Here is a 20080-nt window from a genome sequence, read left to right as displayed (position 1 = left end):
ACCAGCTGGGTTGTGGTTCATACGTCGGTTTGTGTGCAGCCAGCAGATCAGGCTCTGATCCACCGCGAGACCTGGTCATGGACTGGGTCGCGGGGGCGTTGACCCCCGAGACAACCTCCTGGTATGATACCCCTGCTTTTAGGACATAAGAACGAAGGAACACTGCAGAAGGCCTACTGGCCCATGCGAGGCAGGTCCAAGTCTCCTACCGGCTTAAGCCAATGCACCCAACCTAGTCAGGTCAGGTCACATTGACTTAAGGGAGGAACATGGCAACCGACCTGGTAGCACAAGCTATCAGGTCCAACTCACACCCACCCACATCCACTCATGTATTTATCCAACCTATTTTTAAAGCTACACAACGTTCTGGCCTCTATAACTGTACTCGGTATATTGCATCGTCTGCTGATCTTTTTTTTGTGGGGGGGGGGAGTGATTTCTATGTAGAATTGGAACCAGTCCTTGAATTTTGTAGCTCAAAAGTGGCCCAGCATGTAACCTCTGAATGCAGTGTTCTGCTTTTAAATTACGGAAACTGCGCACTGTTTTATGTGATCTACAATTATGACTGTTATTCAGATGTTTGATTATTCTATCAAAAACCTCGCTTTATATATGAACCAGCATGAAGTCAGAATATAATTCAAGCCCGTCCAAATTTGTCAATACAAATACCATTAATTACCTTATCAATATTTAAATTCGTGGAAGACTTTCGACATAGCTGTGATATTACTAAAACGTCACGGAAGCACGTCCAGAGCTCCATGGATACCAAAGACTAAACTTACCACATACTTAATTTTCGTGGAAAACGTTACAGTAAAAACATCAATATTTGCTTTACTTTAACTGGCAATAAAATAACATCTTATTTTATTGTTTCATTCTAGAAGTAAACTAGTAGCTATGAACGCTGAACTACGTTTGGCTTAAACTCCCTGATGGGCAAAAAACTAGACAACTTGACCTACACTGCTTCAGTAATGTCATGTCCTCCGCACTTTCTTAACTTTAGAGTTTAATAGCGAGATAGGTTTCTCCGAAGTAGCAGTTATGTAGCATAGAATGCAAGTTCACAAGGATTAAGCAGAATGCTACATTCATTTTTAGGCTTTGCTATATAGATTTCGTTAAATTTATTTTTACTCGTTTTTTTTTTTCATTGTGCACTTTTCACCTAGCAAGTTCTTGCCAACATTTTCTTTTAACCTACCGCCCCTAGATCTTCGAACACAGTACAAAGTTGTACCATGCTGCATTTTGCTGCTTAAAAACAAACATACACAGCTGAGGCTAGGGCAATGATGTTTGTATACAGTCAGACTTGTGCTTGTTTATGTAAGCGTGCGCCCGCTAGCCTGCTTGCTGTCTGCCCAGCAGTGTGTTTAACCTTGTGATATTAAACTTCCTGGGTGTTCACTTCCTTGATGTTCATGGATGCTGGATTACACTAGGGTGATGTAATGAATGGTTTTGAAAACCGACAAGTTGAAGAATTGACACTTGTGCATTGGAATGATCAAGCCACTGTGTTGCGAAACGTTTCTTCAATAAAGATTCTCATATGTTGCATAAATGTCTCGATTCTAGGGTGATGTAACTTACAATTGTTGCTTATATCATGTTGTACTGCACAATGTACCTTGTTCTTGTATAATATTTAGAGCACGTTTGAACCTTCAAGGAATAAAAATATCGCGGTGAAGGTTGGTCGTATTCTGTATACTTCGCACACCAAAAATAGTCAGAACTAGTGTAACTTAAAATGTAAAGAACAATTACAGTTAGTGAAATGTTCCTTTTGTAAACCTTGTGTACAAACGTCAGTATTTAATGTGCATCCATGATGCACGGTGGCTAAAGCTCCCGCTTCACACACGGAGGGCCCGGGTTCGATTCCCGGCGGGTGGAAACATATCGACACGTTTCCTTACACCTGTTGTCCTGTTCACCTAGCAGCAAATAGGTACCCCATGTGTTAGTCGACTGGTGTGGGTCGCATCCTGGGGGACAAGATTAAGGACCCCAATGGAAATAAGTTAGTCCTCGATGACGCACTGACTTTCTTGGGTTATCCTGGGTGGCTAACCCCCCCCTTGGTTAAAAATCCGAACGAAATCTTATCTTAATGTAGCCATGAGCTGAGTTCAGTGGATAACGCAGTATTTCTTGGTAATTTTTGTTAAATTATATTTTATTTAAGTTATTATTTCTTGTTTTAACTGCGGTCAAGGAATTTTGGAAGCAAAATGTATGGACTTTATTATTAAGCACGTTTTCCGCAGAAAGGGAACATTCAGGTAGTCCCGCAGGCGTTCCCAACCTGGGATGCGAGATGGCTTTTGATGGGGTGCGACGAAGAGTCCTTATGAAAAACACAATTCAAATAGTAATAAAGTTGGTAGAATTACCGACAATATGTAAAGTAAAAGGACACAAGTGCAACTAATGTGACATTTATTGTGGCAACGTTTCGCTCTCCAGGAGCTTTATCAAGCTTGATAAAGCTCCTGGAGAGCGAAACGTTGCCACAATAAATGTCACATTAGTTGCACTTGTGTCCTTTTACTTTACAATTCAAATACTTTTCTAAATGCTCAGTTGTCTGACTACTCCATCTTCAAATGTGATATTACTTTTGTTACAAAAGCTTTGTAGGGGGTGAACATCCATCAATCATTTCCTAGGGGTGCAGAGAGTAGAAATGGTTGGGAACCCCCTTAAGTGTTTTTTTTTACTGCGTAATGTAGCAACAGTTTAACAAAACTAATTCATTAAAAATAATACTCGGAGCACTACAGTCACACACGAACGCTGACACACTTGTATTATTGTTTCCCAGGAAGGAGTACTCAAGGTCAGGAATACGGTCAAATATCACGCGAGTACATCTTTTCGAGTGAAGTAATTCTATTTAATCAAAGACCGGTTGAACACGTGTACTTTGAGCCACTTATTAAGACTAATTCTTTAATTACATCAACTATTAATCTTAAATAGCAAAAGCTGAGAATTTGGCCTTTGACTGCTTAACTCGTGTGGTCTTAAATGCCAAATCGATTGGTTTGCCTTTAGAGCCAACTTAATGGGATTGAAAATCAGATTAAATTTCAGCCATATCCTTAATATATATCCAGCCATAAGTTAAAATGGCCCGTCTGACGAGTGCGTTCATTGGAAGACTATTGACAATTACCCCCAAACGTGTTTATACAAGTTGCCAAGACGAAGCTTAAGCCCAGACTTATGATTATTGATGTGCTCTACTGAGTTGCCAGGCTACCGTTATAGTTTTTTTTATAAAGTATTCTATATGCGTAGCCAGGTTTGGAGGAAGGTTGCATAAGTCTCTCTCTCTCTCTCTCTCTCTCTCTCTCTCTCTCTCTCTCTCGCTCTCTCTCTCTCTCTCTCTCTCTCTCTCTCTCTCTCTCTATTTCTCTCTCTCTCTCTCTCTCTCTCTCTCTCTCTCTCTCTCTCTCTCTCTCTCTCTCTCTCTCTCTCTCTCTCTCTCTCTCTCTCTCTCTCTCTCTCTCTCTCTCTCTCTCTCTCTCTCTCTCTCTCTCTCTCTCTCATTCTTGCCCTCTCGCTCTTTCATTATTGCTAAGGTGCATTTGATGATGCAGTATATTACAGGTTTATATGAAAATATACATTATACTTGGTGCTTCCCCTGAAATATATACTAGTGCACCTTTAGTCCAATAATAACTATGTATTATAATCCTTCTTAAAGATATTTTTTCTCCACAGGTGAAAATGCCACAAACAGAGATTCATTTTTGTTCTTACGCAAGGAGCTACCAGTACGACTTGCAAACATTATGAAGGAATTTCATCTATTGCCAGAGAAACTCCTCCACATGCCATCTGTGTGTGATGTACGGGACCTTTATCGCATGAGTTTTATAGATCTTCTAGAATTTGAAGATGGCAGTTGCTCTAATTCTTCTATTCTTGACAAGTAAGCATTTTTTTTTTAAATGCTAAAAGTAACTTATGATGTATTAAAAGCAAGATTTTCAAGACCAGCAACATGAATTTATTGAAATTATCTTAATTATCAAATATATATCAGGCAAGTGATCAACTAGGCTTTTTCAGTAAAGCATTTTTTTTTTCTCCTACTTCTGTACAGCTATCATGCCTCAACCCATTTTGCTGGCTTGCTGCTTAGCAGCACAGTTCATGTGCACACACTATTTGTGTGTTAAATACCCTTATTCTTTGTAATTATTTATTTTAATATTTTATTCATTTTAATTTTGTATAAAGCTCTCAAGTCATTGGAGATGATTTTGTTTCCCATCTTAACATCTTTTTCATACTCTCTGGTACATTTTAGTGTATAGCACAGTAATTGCAATGTGATAACTTGTTAGTTACATTAAAGATGTATTTTTATGTAGCAGTAGAATTGGCATAAATTTTTAATTTCAGTAGAAACTCGTAGCATTCCCATTTGAGGATAAATATATATATATGTACATATATTCTGAAGTGCCAGTAAATTTTATGGCTTTAATATTTTTCTTCAGGTTTACTGACACGCTGTTAAAAATTCGTAATCGCCATAAAGATGTAGTGATGACCATGGCTCAGGGAGTGATTGAGTTGAAGGATGCTCATTCAATTAATGCCAACACAGAGGCCAACATCCAATATTTCCTCGATAGATTTTACATGAATCGCATCTCCATCAGGATGCTCATTAACCAGCACAGTGAGTTTTTATGAAATGTTGCATAGTACTGTACTGCACGAATGTGAAGATTTGTCGGCAAATTGAAGTTGCACTGGTGTTATTTGGTATGGGAATTAATAAATAATAGCTTTTACAAAACTAATTATGTATACACTTTTCGTGTTAATCTAAAGTTAAATTATATAAAAACTGATGCACTATTAAAATTCTTTGTTAATTAAAGGTCTGTATAAAAAATGTAGTAATTATTGCTTGTTTGTGATGGTATGGTATTGTTGTGAATATACATGTAATTGATACCAAATAGGAGTTAAAAAATCTGTTATGCCTGATGGGTAGGTATGCCATTGGAAGATAAGAACACCATATGTGGGTGGAAGGAATTAGTTTTGTCAAGTTGAGTAACAGAGAAAAAGGTGAAAAGCAAGTCAGGTGAAAAAGGTAGGGGACAGCTAGGGTGGGAAGTCAATCTTGATAAGGTTAACTCCTGTATGTTCTGAAGGTTAAAGAATTAAAGTTTATTGATAAGAGCATACATTAACAGAAACCAAACCAAGATTATGATTCATGTTAGGGATGAAATGTAAGAGCCAAACTGACAAGAGCATTTGTGAAGGCTAGGAAAAGTATAGGCAATTTTGACAGGACCATTTTAAATAATTTAAAGGAATTTATTACTCTTACTTTATAATTAAAAAATTTAATTTATTTCAGCAATTCTCTTCGGTGATGGTGTGCATGCACAGAACCACATAGGATGTATAGACCCTCACTGTGATGTTGTTCGTGTGATAGAAGATGCGTATGCCAATGCTCGCTTTCTTTGTGACCAGTATTACCTTGCATCTCCAGAGCTTGTAATAAAATATCATAATGGTAAGTAGTCTTGTATTTTAAGGGCAGTACAAAATGAGACATTGGATTATTGCTTTTGCTTTCTTTTGATTTTTGATAGAATGTTAGCTGTATGTTCTAAGGTTAAACTGACAATACTTATTTTTCCACTCTCAATCCCTCCTCATCTTGTTCAACATTTTGATGAGGGATCTTTGCCTGGGTCTAATGATATTTAAGAACATAATTAAGAAGGAACGCTGCAGCAGGCCTACTGGCCCATGCAGGGCAGGTCCAATGGCCCACCCAGTCAGGTCACCTCCACTTAAATTAAGGAGCACAGCTTCTGACTCGGTAGCACCAGCTAGTCAGGTCCAACTCGCACCCAACCACACCCACTCGTGTATTTATCTAACCTATTTTTAAAACTACACAACGTCTTGGCTTCTGTCACGGTACTCTGGAGTTTTTCACTCGTCCACAACTCTATTACCAAACCAGTGCTTTCCAGTATCCTTCCTGAATTTGAATTTTTCCAGTTTAAAACCATTGCTGCAAGTCCTGTCTAGGCTAGATATTTTTAAGATGCTATTTACATCCCCTTTATTCCTGTTTTCCATTTATACACCTCGATCATATCCCCCCTAATTCTACACCTTTCTAAATAGTGCAGATTCAGGGCCCTCAGCCTATCCTCATACGGAAGATTTCTGATATGTGGGATCAGCTTTGTCATCCTCCTCTGTACGTTTTCCAGTGCATTTATATCCATTCTGTAATACGGTTACCAGAACTGTGCAGCATAATCTAAACAAGGCCTAACCAAGAATATATAGTTGAACAACCTGAGGACTCGTATTATTTATGCTTCTTGATATGAAGACAAGGATTCCGTTAGCTTTATTGCAAATGCTTATGCGTTCGCAATAAAGCTAACGGTTACTGCTAACCAGAACTCCTAAATCCTTTTTTGCAATCAGTAATATTAAGATCTACATTATTTAGTTTGAATGTGGCATGGTTATTATACTTTTGAACATTTAGAGCTTTGCATTTGTCTATATTAAACTGCATCTGCCACTTCTCCGACCATTGCATCAGTCTATTCAAATCGTCCTGGAGTGCTCTAGTGTCCCCATTAGAATGAATTGGATGGCCTATTTTGGTGTCATCAGCAAATTTGCTTATGTTGCTATTTATTCCCTCATTTGTCAATTGCGAACAAGGGGCCCAACACTGACCCCTGTGGAACACCGCTTGTGACATGCCCCCCATTCCGATTTCTGTGTGCCTTAAGTTTCTCTAATAGCCTCTGATGTGGAACTCTATCAAAAAGCCTTACTGAAGTCCATATACACTATCATATTCAATACCATGATCTACCTCCTCAAGTACCTTAGTGAAAAAAGTTGGTAAATTCGTAAAACTGCGTTGATATTGATAAATCAATTTGTCTTTCAAGATGGCTGTGAATTGTTTCAGCAATTATTGATTCCATAAATTTTCCCACTATGAAGGTAAAGCTTTGGTCTATAGTTCGAAGCTAAGGAGGATGGAGGATGTAAACAGACAAACACATCTGGTTATGAATGATACTCGTTCATCTACATGTAACATCTCGTATTTGTAAATTTATTCTACTGTGAGGTGTACTTATTTTTGTTACATAGCATGTCTGTATATTTTTTTTATTAACAAATCGGCTGCTTCCCACCAAGGCAGGGTGGCCCAAAAAAGAAACTGTCATCATTCACTCCATCACTGCCTTGCCAGAGGCATGCTTACACTAGTTATAAAAGTGCAACATTAACACTCCTCCTTCAGAGTGCCAGCACTATACTTCCCATCTCCAGGAATTGAGTCCAGCCTGCCAGTTTCCCTGAATCTCTTCATAAATGTTACCTTGCTTACATTACAACAGCACAGTCCTAAAAACCTTTTGTCTCCATTCACTCCTATCTAACACTCTCGCACTCTTGCTGGAAGTCCAAATCCCACGCACACAAAACCTCCTTTACCCCCTCCTTCCAACCTTTCCTAGGCCGACCCCTACCCTGCCTTCCCTCTACAGATTTATACACTTGAAGTCATTCTATTTTGTTCCATCCTCTCTACACATCCAAATCATCTCAATAACCCCTCCTCAGCCCTCTGGATAATGGTTATGGTAATCCCATACCTCCTAATCTCCAAACTACGAATTCTCTGCATTATATTCATGCCACGTATTGCCCTCAGACAAGACATCCACACTGCCTCCAGCCTTCTTGTTGCAACATTCACAACCCAAGCCTCACACCCATACAAGAGCGTTGGTATAACTACACTCTCATACATTCCTCATTTTTCTTTCATAGATAAAATTTCTGTCTCCACAGACTCCACATTGCACCACTCGCCTTTTTCCCCTCGTCAATTCTATGATTCACCTTGTCCTTCATAGACCCATCTGCTGACATGTCCACTCCCAAATATCTGAACACATTCACCTCCTCCATACTCCAAACATGGATTAATGAAAATGTTTGTTAACGTAATGTATGACATTTAATGCGCCTCAGTCTTTATTTTATATTATCATTATTAATATGGTGTCCTTGAGACTAAAACGACACTCTTAGTGATTTTAATGTGTACCTGCACGCTAGCACAGTGTAATTTTATTTAGGGACATGTATGCAAGTATAATTATCAGTATATATAAAATGTGAAATAACTTTACAACACTTTAAATTTTGCAAAGTTTCCTGACATAATGGAAGGAGACGATGCTCATGGAGCTCACGGAGAATGTAAAGACACAGGGTGGGGTGCGGTGATCATATTAGGAAGTCGGGTGGGGGGAGCCGTATAGTGAGTTTGTCATAATTTGAAATGTCCATATTAGCGGAACACCATAAAGCAGGGTCCTACTGTATTAGATATTGGGAATGCTGCCTTTCCTGTATTAACACATGCACTTGGCTTGGGGATTTGCCTGTATGTCATAGTTTGCTCGAGGGGGCAAATTTTCTTGTTCCAAGTGATTGGTAGTAATTTTTGTAATCGATTAAAAAATCTCTAACGTATCACATTTTTATAGCATTCATAAAGGTTATACATTGTGAATGTTAGGGGTGCATTGTATTAATGTATATAGGGTGGATGTCTTGTATTCATTGTTCCTGAAACCAGCATTTCTAATGTGTAATAAGACTGCAAATCATTTTCTTGCATTTGTGTGCGTTTCAGAATCCTTGCTGTAAACTGGTTCACTTTAAAAACATTCCCTCATTTGTTGGTAAATGTGATCCAAATTTATAACTCGTTCAATTGAATATCTCTACACTCGCTCGGTTATTCACTTCACTAAAGTCACTCGCATTTCTTACACAACTAATTCGTATATTGTAGGTGGCAAACTGTATGACTTTTCACTCCATCCTGGACCATTGTCAAGTCACTTGTGACGTGATCATCATCCAGGTTGGACATGAATATCATATAGGTTGCATCTCTAAAATGTGGGTTAGGAATGAACCATTTGAACTACATTATTGATTTTCCTAATATATGAGCAGCCTTGCATAGCTAGTAGGTCTGTTGCAGTTTTCCTTCTTATGAGCATATGGTATATTGCATTTGAGGAAATAAATTTATTTCTTGGTTTTCTTTGCTCATATTTAGTCGCAGGACCATTTTCATTATATTAAGCTTCTAGCTAACTAGAGCATTTGCTGATTGCATAATACTGCTAGAAGCAAGTTTTAAATATATAATTTTTATTAGCATCTGAGTTTTTTAATTTTTCACTTTTTCTCATTTTTTCTATAACCCTAGCAATCTGCAAATCAGATTTTTGCAGTGGGGACGAATCTTTCATAAACTATGCATGTCATAAGGGGTGGCTAAAATGCCGGAAGTAAGGGGGCTAGTAACCCCTTCTATATAAACTACCACATGTGAAAAGAAGAAACTCGTTTCTTCTATTTTGGGTCACCCTGCCTCAGTGGGAGACGGCCAATCTGTTAAAAGATCTTCATAAATTATTTATAATGAATAAATATTTTATGAACAGTAATTCGTTTCTTATCATTTCTTAAGGCTGTTTCTGGTCGTGTCACTTCTGTGGATTTTTAGTAACTAATAGTAGAATGCTTTTGCACACTTGCACCCACAGAAAAGGACAAGGCGACAAAAACCATAAAAGAAGCTGGAGCACCAGGTACTGTTATAATTTCACCTTGTTTATACCACTGCTATATGTATAATTTTAGCCAGATCAGTATGTTTATGCAGAGAGCAATTATGTATTCAAGTCTCTCGTGTACTTGAAAGATAAAAGATGGGAGTTTGAGAGGCCAAGGTCCTACCTATGTTCAATGCATGCTGTTCTTGAAAGCTTGTTTTTAGTATCAGTTTTTATTGAATACATATTTAGGAGACCTCCCACTGTCAGGCAAAATAAATAAAAAAAATTATTAAATATAAATGTGTGAATGCAAATATTCCTCTTGGTTTATATGCTTGTACAGTAAATCCTCAATTGAACAGACAAAAAAAAAAAAATCATGCTGCACGCAGTGTATTTTATGACCCCAAGTCTGTATATATTACATCTGCATTCTTTTTGTCTTCTAGTGCATTTAGGACCTTGTCGTAGTGATCCAATAGTTGAGACAGACAGGAGCGACCTGTTCTAAACATATGTTGCCCTGGGTTGTGTAACTGATGGGTGGTGATCTTGCTTCTTAGGACCCTTTCAAAGATTTTTATGATATGGGATGTTAGTGCTATCGGTCTGTAGTTCTTTGCTGTTGCTTTACTGCCCACTTTGTGGAGTGGGGCTATCTGTTGTTTTTAGTAACTGTGGGACGACCCCCCCGTGTCCATGCTCCCTCTCCATAGGATGGAAAAGGCTCGTGATAGGGGCTTCTTGCAGTTCTTGATGAACACGGAGTTCCATGAGTCTGGCCCTGGGGCAGAGTGCATGGGCATGTCATTTATCGCCTGTTCGAAGCCATTTGGCGTCAGGATAACATCGGATAGGCTTGTGTTAACCAAATTTTGTGGCTCTCGTAAAAAATTCATTTTGATCTTCGACTCTGTCTGGTTAGTGGCTTGCTAAAAACTGAGTCATATTGGGACTTGAGTAGCTCACTCATTTCCTTGCTGTCATCTGTGTAGGACCCATCTTGTTTAAGTAGGGGCCCAATACTGGACGTTGTTCTCGACTATGATTTGGCATAGAAGAAATACTTTGGGTTTCTTTAGATTTCATTTATGGCTTTTAGTTCTTTCCGCGTTTCCTGACTCCTATAAGATTCCTTTAGCTTAAGTTCGATGCTTGCTATTTCTCTGACCAGTGTCTCCCTACGCATTTCAGATATATTGACCTCTTTTAGCCGCTCTGTTATTCTTTTCCGTCGCCTGTAAAGGGAGCGCCTGTCTCTTTCTATTTTACATCTACCCCTCCTTTTTCTTAGAGGAATAAGCCTTGAGCATACATGGTGCCACCAAGTTAATTTGTTCTAGGCATAAGTTGGGGTCTGTGTTGCTTAGTGTATCTTCCCAGCTTATATCGGTTAGGATTTGGTTTACTTGATCCCACTTTGTTTTTGTCATTGAAGTTGAATTTGGTGAATGCTCCCTCGTGACTAGTCTCATTATGTCGGTCTGGGGCTCCACGCATACATGTCTGAACCTCAATTATGTTGTGATCTGAGTATATTGTTTTTGATATGGTGACATTTCTTATCAGATCATCATTGTTAGTGAAGATGAAATTTAATTTTGTGCAGAGATTTAAAAGCTCGTGCGAGTGTGAGTTTTCATCAGAGCTGCCTCCTGGTGTTATTACTGCAACAATATTATTTGCATATATTGTGAAAGTGAGGGAAGTGGAGTTTGCTCAGTTTTTGCCTCATATTTTGTGTGCCTTGAGAACATGGCCCTGATATGGAAATATAAACACGTGCAGTATGTGATCCTTTATTGATGGTTGTAACATAAATGTCAAAACAGACATGAATGTATTAGAATTCTCAGCACTAAAAAAAAGGATCTTTAGAGATTTATAATAACATTAATACTAATTTTACATCTTATACTAATAAATTCCTAATACATTCATGTCTGTTTTGACATTTGTTACAACCACACAAAATTATTCGTCAATAAAGGATCACATTATACTGCATATGTTTGTTTCCATTGTGTCGGTATTTTATACCATTTATTTCCATGACCCTGATATGTGGGAGTTGCTCATTCAGCTTCAGTCATTACAACATCTTTATTTACTTCATTCTTGTACTACCTCCTTTTGGTCTGTTTATTTCTGATGTTCATTGTTCTCAATGTAGCTTTTCATGAATAATATCAGTGCACTAAGACATTTATGTATCATACAAACAAAATTTAACTGTAAGGATCATCACACCAAACATTTCAAATGGCAATACGTATGTACTGCACATGAATACCTCTTTGCTTGTAGGCATACTGTCGATAATATGCTTTGTTAACATTATTAACCCCTTGACTGTCGCAACCCCCAATCCTGAAGTCTCTTGGTGTCGCAAAATTTAAAAAAAATATTTTTTTATGAAATGATAGAATCTTTTCGCGATTGTAATGACACCAAAAAAACATTAAATTTGATAGAAAATTGACGGAATTACGCTCTCGCGAAGTTAGCGACCTCGGCAATATTTACAAATCGGCGATTTCGTCCATTTTGAGCCCTATTTTCGGCTAATTCCATTGTTCCAGTCGACCAAGCTCATAGCTATTTCTTTAGAACTCCATTTTATCTATCGATTGAGTACGAGAAACTGCCCATTTACCAATTTCAACTACCCAATAACGTGGTCAGAAATTTGCAATTTGGCCAATTTCACGAAAATTAAAAAAATGACAATTTCAAAATAAGGTCCAGAATGAACAATGCAGACATTCCTGGCTCTAAAATAACATTTTCTTTGTTCATCAGTCACGTCTCCAGGCCCCTCTGATATTACTCTTGCTTTCTATTTTGAATTTTTATTCAAACAAAAAAATAAAAGATTTATGCAGACTACTGCAATACTGTAATAATTGTATAAATAACCTCAACCCATTCATGACTGCATATTAGAATGTCTAGTTGGACATTTATTGGACAATGACATATTTGTTTACTTTTGAACATTGGCAAAAATCAAACATTTCCCCTACTTTGAGCTCCATTTCCAGGTTCTTTTTTATAGAAAAACCAATCAAAATCACTTCTATTTCTATAATATGTTTTCCATTATATCAAATGAGACCAAGAAAACGAGAATACAACCATAAATACTATACGAAAATAGACTCAAACTCGGCATTTTAATTAAAAAAAAGGTCGGAGTTTTTTTCTCATTATGCACTGCATGCTCCAGGATTTTTTTATATGGTGCACACTGACCACACAGACCCATTCTCTCACATGTGGGCCTACCAGCTTTCTCCTGCTTGATTTGAAGCCGCTAGAATTTGAGTATATATATGTCAAACACGGTACCTCGTAAGACGTATATGTACGACCTCGACAGTCAAAGGGTTAAACACACAATTTATGTACTGTATATTACCATCAATATATAATTGGTGTGAAAATCCCGAAAACGCTCAATGGCGAGTATAAGCCTTCATAAGTGTAGTGACTGTTTTGTGGCTGCAGCTAAATTGTTGCTTAATTGAGCTTACTGCTTTTTTTCTGTAGCTTATACAAAGAACTAACAAGTGAAAGTGAGTTTGAAACTAGGAAATGTTAATGTCTGCTGACTATCATTCTATTATCTTCTAATTGACACTAATCCATGAATATTTTCACCTAGACAATACCAGTCTAATGGCGACAGCATTAGAATAATACAGTAACTGCTCAGCAAAGACCATGAAAATAATGCATAGTAACAAAAATACACTGCCAAATTTAGTTGGCAGTACCAAGATTGGCTTGCTTGCCACTGCCAACTAAATTTACAACTCTTGAAAGTTGTAAGCTTTAATAAGCACATGGGTACTGGAAAATTTAGTTATAATTCAATATTCTTGACATGGATTCTCTTCAAATTTATCACTAATTGAAAGAAATTATCAACTTTTTTGTTCAACAGGTTGGCCATGTCTTGCTAAGGCAGGGTGACCCAAAAAAGAAAAACCACTTTCACCATCATTTTCACTTTCACCGTCTTTCACACATAATCACTGTCTTTACAGAGGTGCTCAGATACAACAGTTTAGATGTCACTCCAAACAGCCAATATCCCAAACCCCTCCTTTCAAGTGCAAGCATTGTACTTCCCACCTCCTGAATCCCTGTTTAACACTCGCACATACCTGTTGCATGTCCAAGCCCCTTGCACACACAACGTCTTCTACCCCCTCCCTCCCTCCATCCTTTATTAATATATTCAGTATATCTTTAACCTGTAAACGGTCCAAACGTGTATATATACGTTTTTACCGCTAGTGCCCCAAACGTATATACATGTTTTGTCCTACATTTAACATTGCCACAATAAGCCTGAGTCGCCTAGACATGTGAGAATGGGTGTGAGCACTCGCTGTGCACCATATTAAAATAATTGGGAATACCTGCATACCATATGCTTTTTTTTCCTATTAAAAAACAACTTTTTTTTTTCCCAAAAAAGTTGGGGCATTACGGAAGTGAACGTATATATACGTTTGGACCGTTTACGGGTTAAATTACAAAGTGAAGAAAAAATGCCCAGAGTTTTACTTTTTTGAAGATACAACTTTGGTTCAGTACATGCCATGGTAGTATTAAAATGCTTTGATAATATGTAAAGTGATGAAATAGACATAGATTAGAAAAAAGATTGTGTGGAAATTTTTTTACTATGCATTAAGTGGGCTAATGTGAGGTTTTCATTCTTTCCAGGGGACAAAACGCCTGCATCAGTTGTATATGTCCCGTCTCATCTTTATCACATGCTTTTTGAACTCTTCAAAAATAGCATGCGTGCTGTTGTTGAGCACTATGGTACTAGTACTGATGTGTTCCCTCCTGTAGAAGTGCTTCTAGTCATGGGTCATGAGGATCTTACTATTAAGGTATGTATTTCACAGTACAAGGATTGACCACTTCAGTTATTATATTAAAATATAATGCAATATATTACTCAGGATACAGATGTTAGTTAATGAGAGAACCATACAAGAGAACAATTTGAGAAACTGTAAATCAAGTGGACATAATTTTTCAGTTAAGTGACTTAGGCGGTGGCATTCCCCGAAGTCAAATGGATCTACTCTTCAACTACATGTACTCCACTGCACCACAGCCAGCTGTTTCTGGGCTAGATACACCACCTCTGGCTGGTTATGGTTACGGGCTTCCACTGTCCAGATTATACGCTCGCTACTTCCATGGAGACCTGATGCTAACATCCTGTGAAGGTTATGGTACTGATGCCATAATCTTCTTAAAGGTGCAGTAAATTTTGAAAACTGTAAACATCTTAGAAAAATATGGATTTTTTTTTTAACATGTTGGCAGTTTCCCACCAAGGCTGGGTGACCCAAAATGAAAAAAACCCAGAAAGAAAGAGGGGAAAAAAAACTTTCATTCAACACTTTCACCATCACTCATACATAATCACTGCAGAGGCACTCAGACAAGACTGCTTATACATCACTCCAAACTGCCAATATCCCAACCCCCCCCCCCTCCCCCACTCCCCCTTTAAAGTGCAGGCATTGCACATCCCATTTCCAGGACTTGAGTCCGGCTAACTGGTTTTCCTGAATCCCTTCACAAAATATTGCCCTGCTCACACACCAACAGCTCGTCAGGTCCCAGAAACCACTAGTCTCCATTCACTTGTATCTAACATGCTCACGCACGCTTGCTGGAAGTCCAAGCCCCTTGCCCACAAAACCTCTTATCCCCTCCCTCCAACCTTTTTGAGGACAACCCCTACCCAGCCTTCCTTCCCCTACAGATTTATACGCTCTGTCATTCTACTTTGTTCTATTCTCTCTGAATGACCAAACCACCTCAACAACCCCTCTTCAGCCTTCTGACTAATACTTTTAAACTCCATACCTCCTCCTAATTTCCACACTACGAATTCTCTGCATAATATGTGCACCACACGTTGCCCTTAGACACATCTCTGCTGCCTCCTCGCTGCAGCATTTACAACTCGAGCTTCACACTCGTATAAGAGTGTTGGTACCACTATACTCTTGTACATTCCCTTCTTTGCCCCTATGGATAATGGTTTTTTTTTTTTTGTCTCCACAGATACCTCAATGCACCACTATACTTGTTTCCTTCAATTCTATAGTTAACCTCATCCTTCATAAACCCATCTGCTGACAAGTCAACTCCCAAATACATGTATCTGAAAACATTCTCTTCTTCCATACTCTCTCCCTCCAATGTAATATCCAATTCTTTATCTAAATCATTTGACACCCTCATCACCCTACTCTTACCTTTACACACCCTCCCAAACTCATCCACTAACCTTTGCAACTTTTCTTTAGAATCTCCCAAAAGCACAGTATCATCAGCAAAGAGTAACAGTGTCAACTCCCATTTTGTATTTGGTTCTCTATAATTTAATCAGACCCCTCTCCCTAACCTCCTAGCATTTACTTTTACAACCCCATCTATAAATATATTAAACCATGGTAGCATTACATTCCCCCCCTCCCCCAACAAGTCGGTCGTCTCCCACCGAGGCAGGGTGACCCAAAAAAAAGAAAGAAAATCCCCAAAAAGAAAATACTTTCATCATTCAACACTTTCACCACACTCACACATTATCACTGCTTTTGCAGAGGTGCTCAGAATACAACAGCTTAGAAGCATATACGTATAGAGATACACAACATATCCCTCCAAACTGCCAATATCCCAAACCCCTCCTTTAAAGTGCAGGCATTGTACTTCCCATTTCCAGGACTCAAGTCCGACTATATGAAAATAACCGGTTTCCCTGAATCCCTTCACTAAATATTACCCTGCTCACACTCCAACAGATCGTCAGGTCCCAAGTATCATTCGTCTCCATTCACTCCTATCTAACACGCTCATGCACGCTTGCTGGAAGTCCAAGCCCCTCACCCACAAAACCTCCTTTACCCCCTCTTTCCAACCCTTTCGAGGACGACCCCTACCCCTCTTTCCTTCCCCTATAGATTTATATGCTTTCCATGTCATTCTACTTTGATCCATTCTCTCTAAATGACCAAACCACCTCAACAACCCCTCTTCTGCCCTCTGACTAATGCTTTTATTAACTCCACACCTTCTCCTAATTTCCACACTCCGAATTTTCTGCATAATATTTACACCACACATTGCCCTTAGACAGGACATCTCCACTGCCTCCAACCGTCTCCTCGCTGCTGCATTTACCACCCAAGCTTCACATCCATATAAGAGTGTTGGTACTACTATACTTTCATACATTCCCTTCTTTGCCTCCATAGATAACGTTTTTTGACTCCACATATACCTCAACGCACCACTCACCTTTTTTCCCTCATCAATTCTATGATTAACCTCATCCTTCATAAATCCATCCGCCGACACGTCAACTCCTAAGTATCTGAAAACATTCACTTCTTCCATACTCCTCCTCCCCAATTTGATATCCAATTTTTCTTTATCTAAATCATTTGATACCCTCATCACCTTACTCTTTTCTATGTTCACTTTCAACTTTCTACCTTTACACACATTCTCAAACTCATCCACTAACCTTTGCAATTTTTCTTTAGAATCTCCCATAAGCACAGTATCATCAGCAAAAAGTAACTGTGTCGATTCCCATTTTGAATTTGATTCCCCATAATTTAATCCCACCCCTCTCCCGAACACCCTAGCATTTACTTCTTTTACAACCCCATCTATAAATATATTAAACAACCATGGTGACATTACACATCCCTGTCTAAGACCTACTTTTACCGGGAAGTATTCTCCCTCTCTTCTACACACTCTAACCTGAGCCTTACTATCCTCATAAAAGCTCTTTACAGCATTTAGTAACTTACCACCTATTCCATATACTTGCAACATCTGCCACATTGCTCCTCTATCCACTCTATCATATGCCTTTTCTAAATCCATAAATGCAATAAAAACTTCCTGACTTTTATCTAAACACTGTTCACATACATGCATATGTTTCAATGTAAACACTTGATCTACATATACCTTACCCATTCTGAAACCACCTTGCTCATCTCAAATCCTGCTCTCTTACCTCTAATTCTTTCAATAACCCTACCACATACTTTACATGGCATACTCAGTAAACTACTTTCAAAGAACTGGCCATATCCCACCAAGGCAGGGTAGCCCAAAAGGAAAAACAAAAGTTTCTCCTTTTAAATTTTGTAATACATACAGGAGAAAGGATTACTAGCCCCCTTGCTCCTGGCATTTTAGTCTTTTGCAACATGCAGGGCTTATGGCTTCCCCATTGAGATAAGAAATAAGGAACAAGAACTAGTAAGAAAATAGAAGAAAACCCAGAGAGGTGTACGTGCCTATTTGTACTCGCCTGTTTGTGGTTGCAGGGATCGAGTCTTAGCTTCTGGTCCTGCCTCTTCACTGGTTGCTACTGGGTCCTCTCTCTCCCTGCTCCATGAGCTTTATCAAACCTAGTCTTAAAACCATGTATGGTTCCCGCCTCCACTACGTCACATTCTAGGCTATTCCACTGCCTGACAACTCTGAAGAAATACTTTCTAACATCCCTTTGACTCGTCTGACTTTTCAACTTCCAATTGTGACCTCTTGTTTCTGTGTCCCCTCCCTGGAACATCCTGTCTTTGTCCACCTTGTCTATTCCGCGCAGTATTTTATATGTCGTTATGTCTCCCCTGACCCTCCTGTTCTCCAGTGTCGTCATGCCGAGGGTGTGTGTGTGTGTGTGTGTGTGTGTGTGTGTGTGTGTGTACTCGCCTATTTGTACTCTTATTTGTGGTTGCAGGGGTCGAGTCATAGCTCCTGGCCCTGCCTCTTCACTGATGGCTACTAGGTCCTCTCTCTCCCTGCTCCATGAGCTTTATCATACCTCGCCTTAAAACTATGTATGGTTCCCGCCTCCACTACTGCAATTTCTAGGCTATTCCATGGCTTGACTACTCTATGACTGAAGAAATACTTCCTAACATCCCTTTGATTCATCTGAGTCTTCAACTTCCAATTGTGACCTCTTGTGTCTGTGTCCCATCTCTGGAACATCCCGTCTTTGTCCACCTCGTCTATTCTGCGCAGTATTTTATATGTCGTTATCATGTCTCCCCTGACCCTCCTGGCCTCCAGTGTCGTCAGGCCGATTTCCCTCAACCTTTCTTCGTAGGACAATCCCCGTAGCTCTGGGACTAGTCTTGTTGCAAACCTTTGCACTTTCTCTAATTTCTTGACGTGCTTGACTAGGTGTGGATTCCAAACTGGTGCTGCATACTCCAGTATGGGCCTGACATAAATGGTATACAGAGTCTTGAACGAATCCTTACTGAGGTATCGGAACACTATCCGTAGGTTTGCCAGGCGCCCGTGTGTGTATTCACCTATTTGTGGTTGCAGGGGTCGAGTCCTAGCTCCTGGCCCCGCCTCTTCACCTGTTGCTACTAGGCCCTCTCTCTCCCCGCTCCATGAGCTTTATCAAACCTCGTCTTAAAACTGTGTATGGTTCCTGCCTCCACTACGTCATTTTCTAGGCTATTCCACTGCCTTACAACTCTATGACTGAAGAAATACTTCCTACTATCTCTGACTCATTTGTGTCTTCAACTTCCAATTGTGGCCTCTTGTTTCTGTGTCCCCTCCCTGGAACATCCTGTCTTTGTCCACCTTGTCTATTCCACGCAGTATTTTATATGTCGTTATCATGTCTCCCCTGACCCTCCTGTCCTCCAGTGTGGTCAGGCCGATTTCCCTTAATCTTTCCTGTGTGTGTGTGTGTGTGTGTAAGTGTAAGTGTGTGTGTGTAAGTGTGTGTGCGTGTGTAAGTGTGTGTAATGTGCTTGTACATGCAAGTTCAATGTGACCTAAGTAGTAGTAGCAAAACATACCTGAAATCTTGCATGTTTGAGATGGAAAAGACACCAGCAATCCTACCATCATGTAAAATAATTATAGGCTTTCATTTTACTCGGCAGGATAGTATTACCTCCCTGGGCAGTTGCTGTCTACCAACCTACTACCTACACTCAGTGAACTTATTCCCCTATAATTTTTAGTCTCTTTTGTCCCCCTTCCCTTTATATAAAGGAAATATATACGTTCTCTGCCAATCCATGGGTAATGGGTACCTTCTCCTCTTTCGTACATTTATTGAGCTAAAATACCAACCACTCCAATGCTATATCTCCCTCTTCCCCTGCTTTTAACATTTCTGTCATGATCCCATCAGATTCAGCTGCTTTACTCCCTTTTATTCTACATATTGCCTCGCACACCCCTCCCACACTCGCATCCTGCTCTTCTTCACTCATAAAAGGTGTTATACCTCCCTGGCCAGTGCATGAAATTACTGC

The 20080-nt window shown here is 39.2% G+C and overlaps 1 protein-coding gene and 1 long non-coding RNA gene across 3 annotated transcripts in view; one reads left to right on the top strand and one right to left on the bottom strand.

Annotated features, from left to right (window-relative positions):
- Positions 1-20080, bottom strand: part of LOC138852718 (uncharacterized) — a 299461-nt gene that overhangs the window by 69622 nt on the left and 209759 nt on the right. The gene's annotated exons all lie outside the window — the stretch shown is intronic.
- Pdk (pyruvate dehydrogenase kinase) overlaps positions 1-20080 on the top strand; it is a 57758-nt gene that overhangs the window by 23748 nt on the left and 13930 nt on the right. Inside the window, exons 2-7 of one of the 2 annotated variants that reach the window (XM_053781090.2) lie at positions 3757-3967; positions 4542-4726; positions 5423-5584; positions 9702-9746; positions 14454-14626; positions 14779-15003. In XM_053781090.2, coding sequence (XP_053637065.1) covers positions 3757-3967; positions 4542-4726; positions 5423-5584; positions 9702-9746; positions 14454-14626; positions 14779-15003 — 1001 coding nt within the window. The remainder of the gene's footprint in view (positions 1-3756; positions 3968-4541; positions 4727-5422; positions 5585-9701; positions 9747-14453; positions 14627-14778; positions 15004-20080) is intronic. The other variant, XM_053781091.2, reaches the window with a different exon arrangement.

Source organism: Cherax quadricarinatus, chromosome 15 (assembly GCF_038502225.1).
Source record: "Cherax quadricarinatus isolate ZL_2023a chromosome 15, ASM3850222v1, whole genome shotgun sequence".
Taxonomy (NCBI): domain Eukaryota; kingdom Metazoa; phylum Arthropoda; class Malacostraca; order Decapoda; family Parastacidae; genus Cherax; species Cherax quadricarinatus.
Note: the sequence above shows the minus strand (reverse complement) of the source record. Positions and strands in the feature narration are given on the sequence as shown.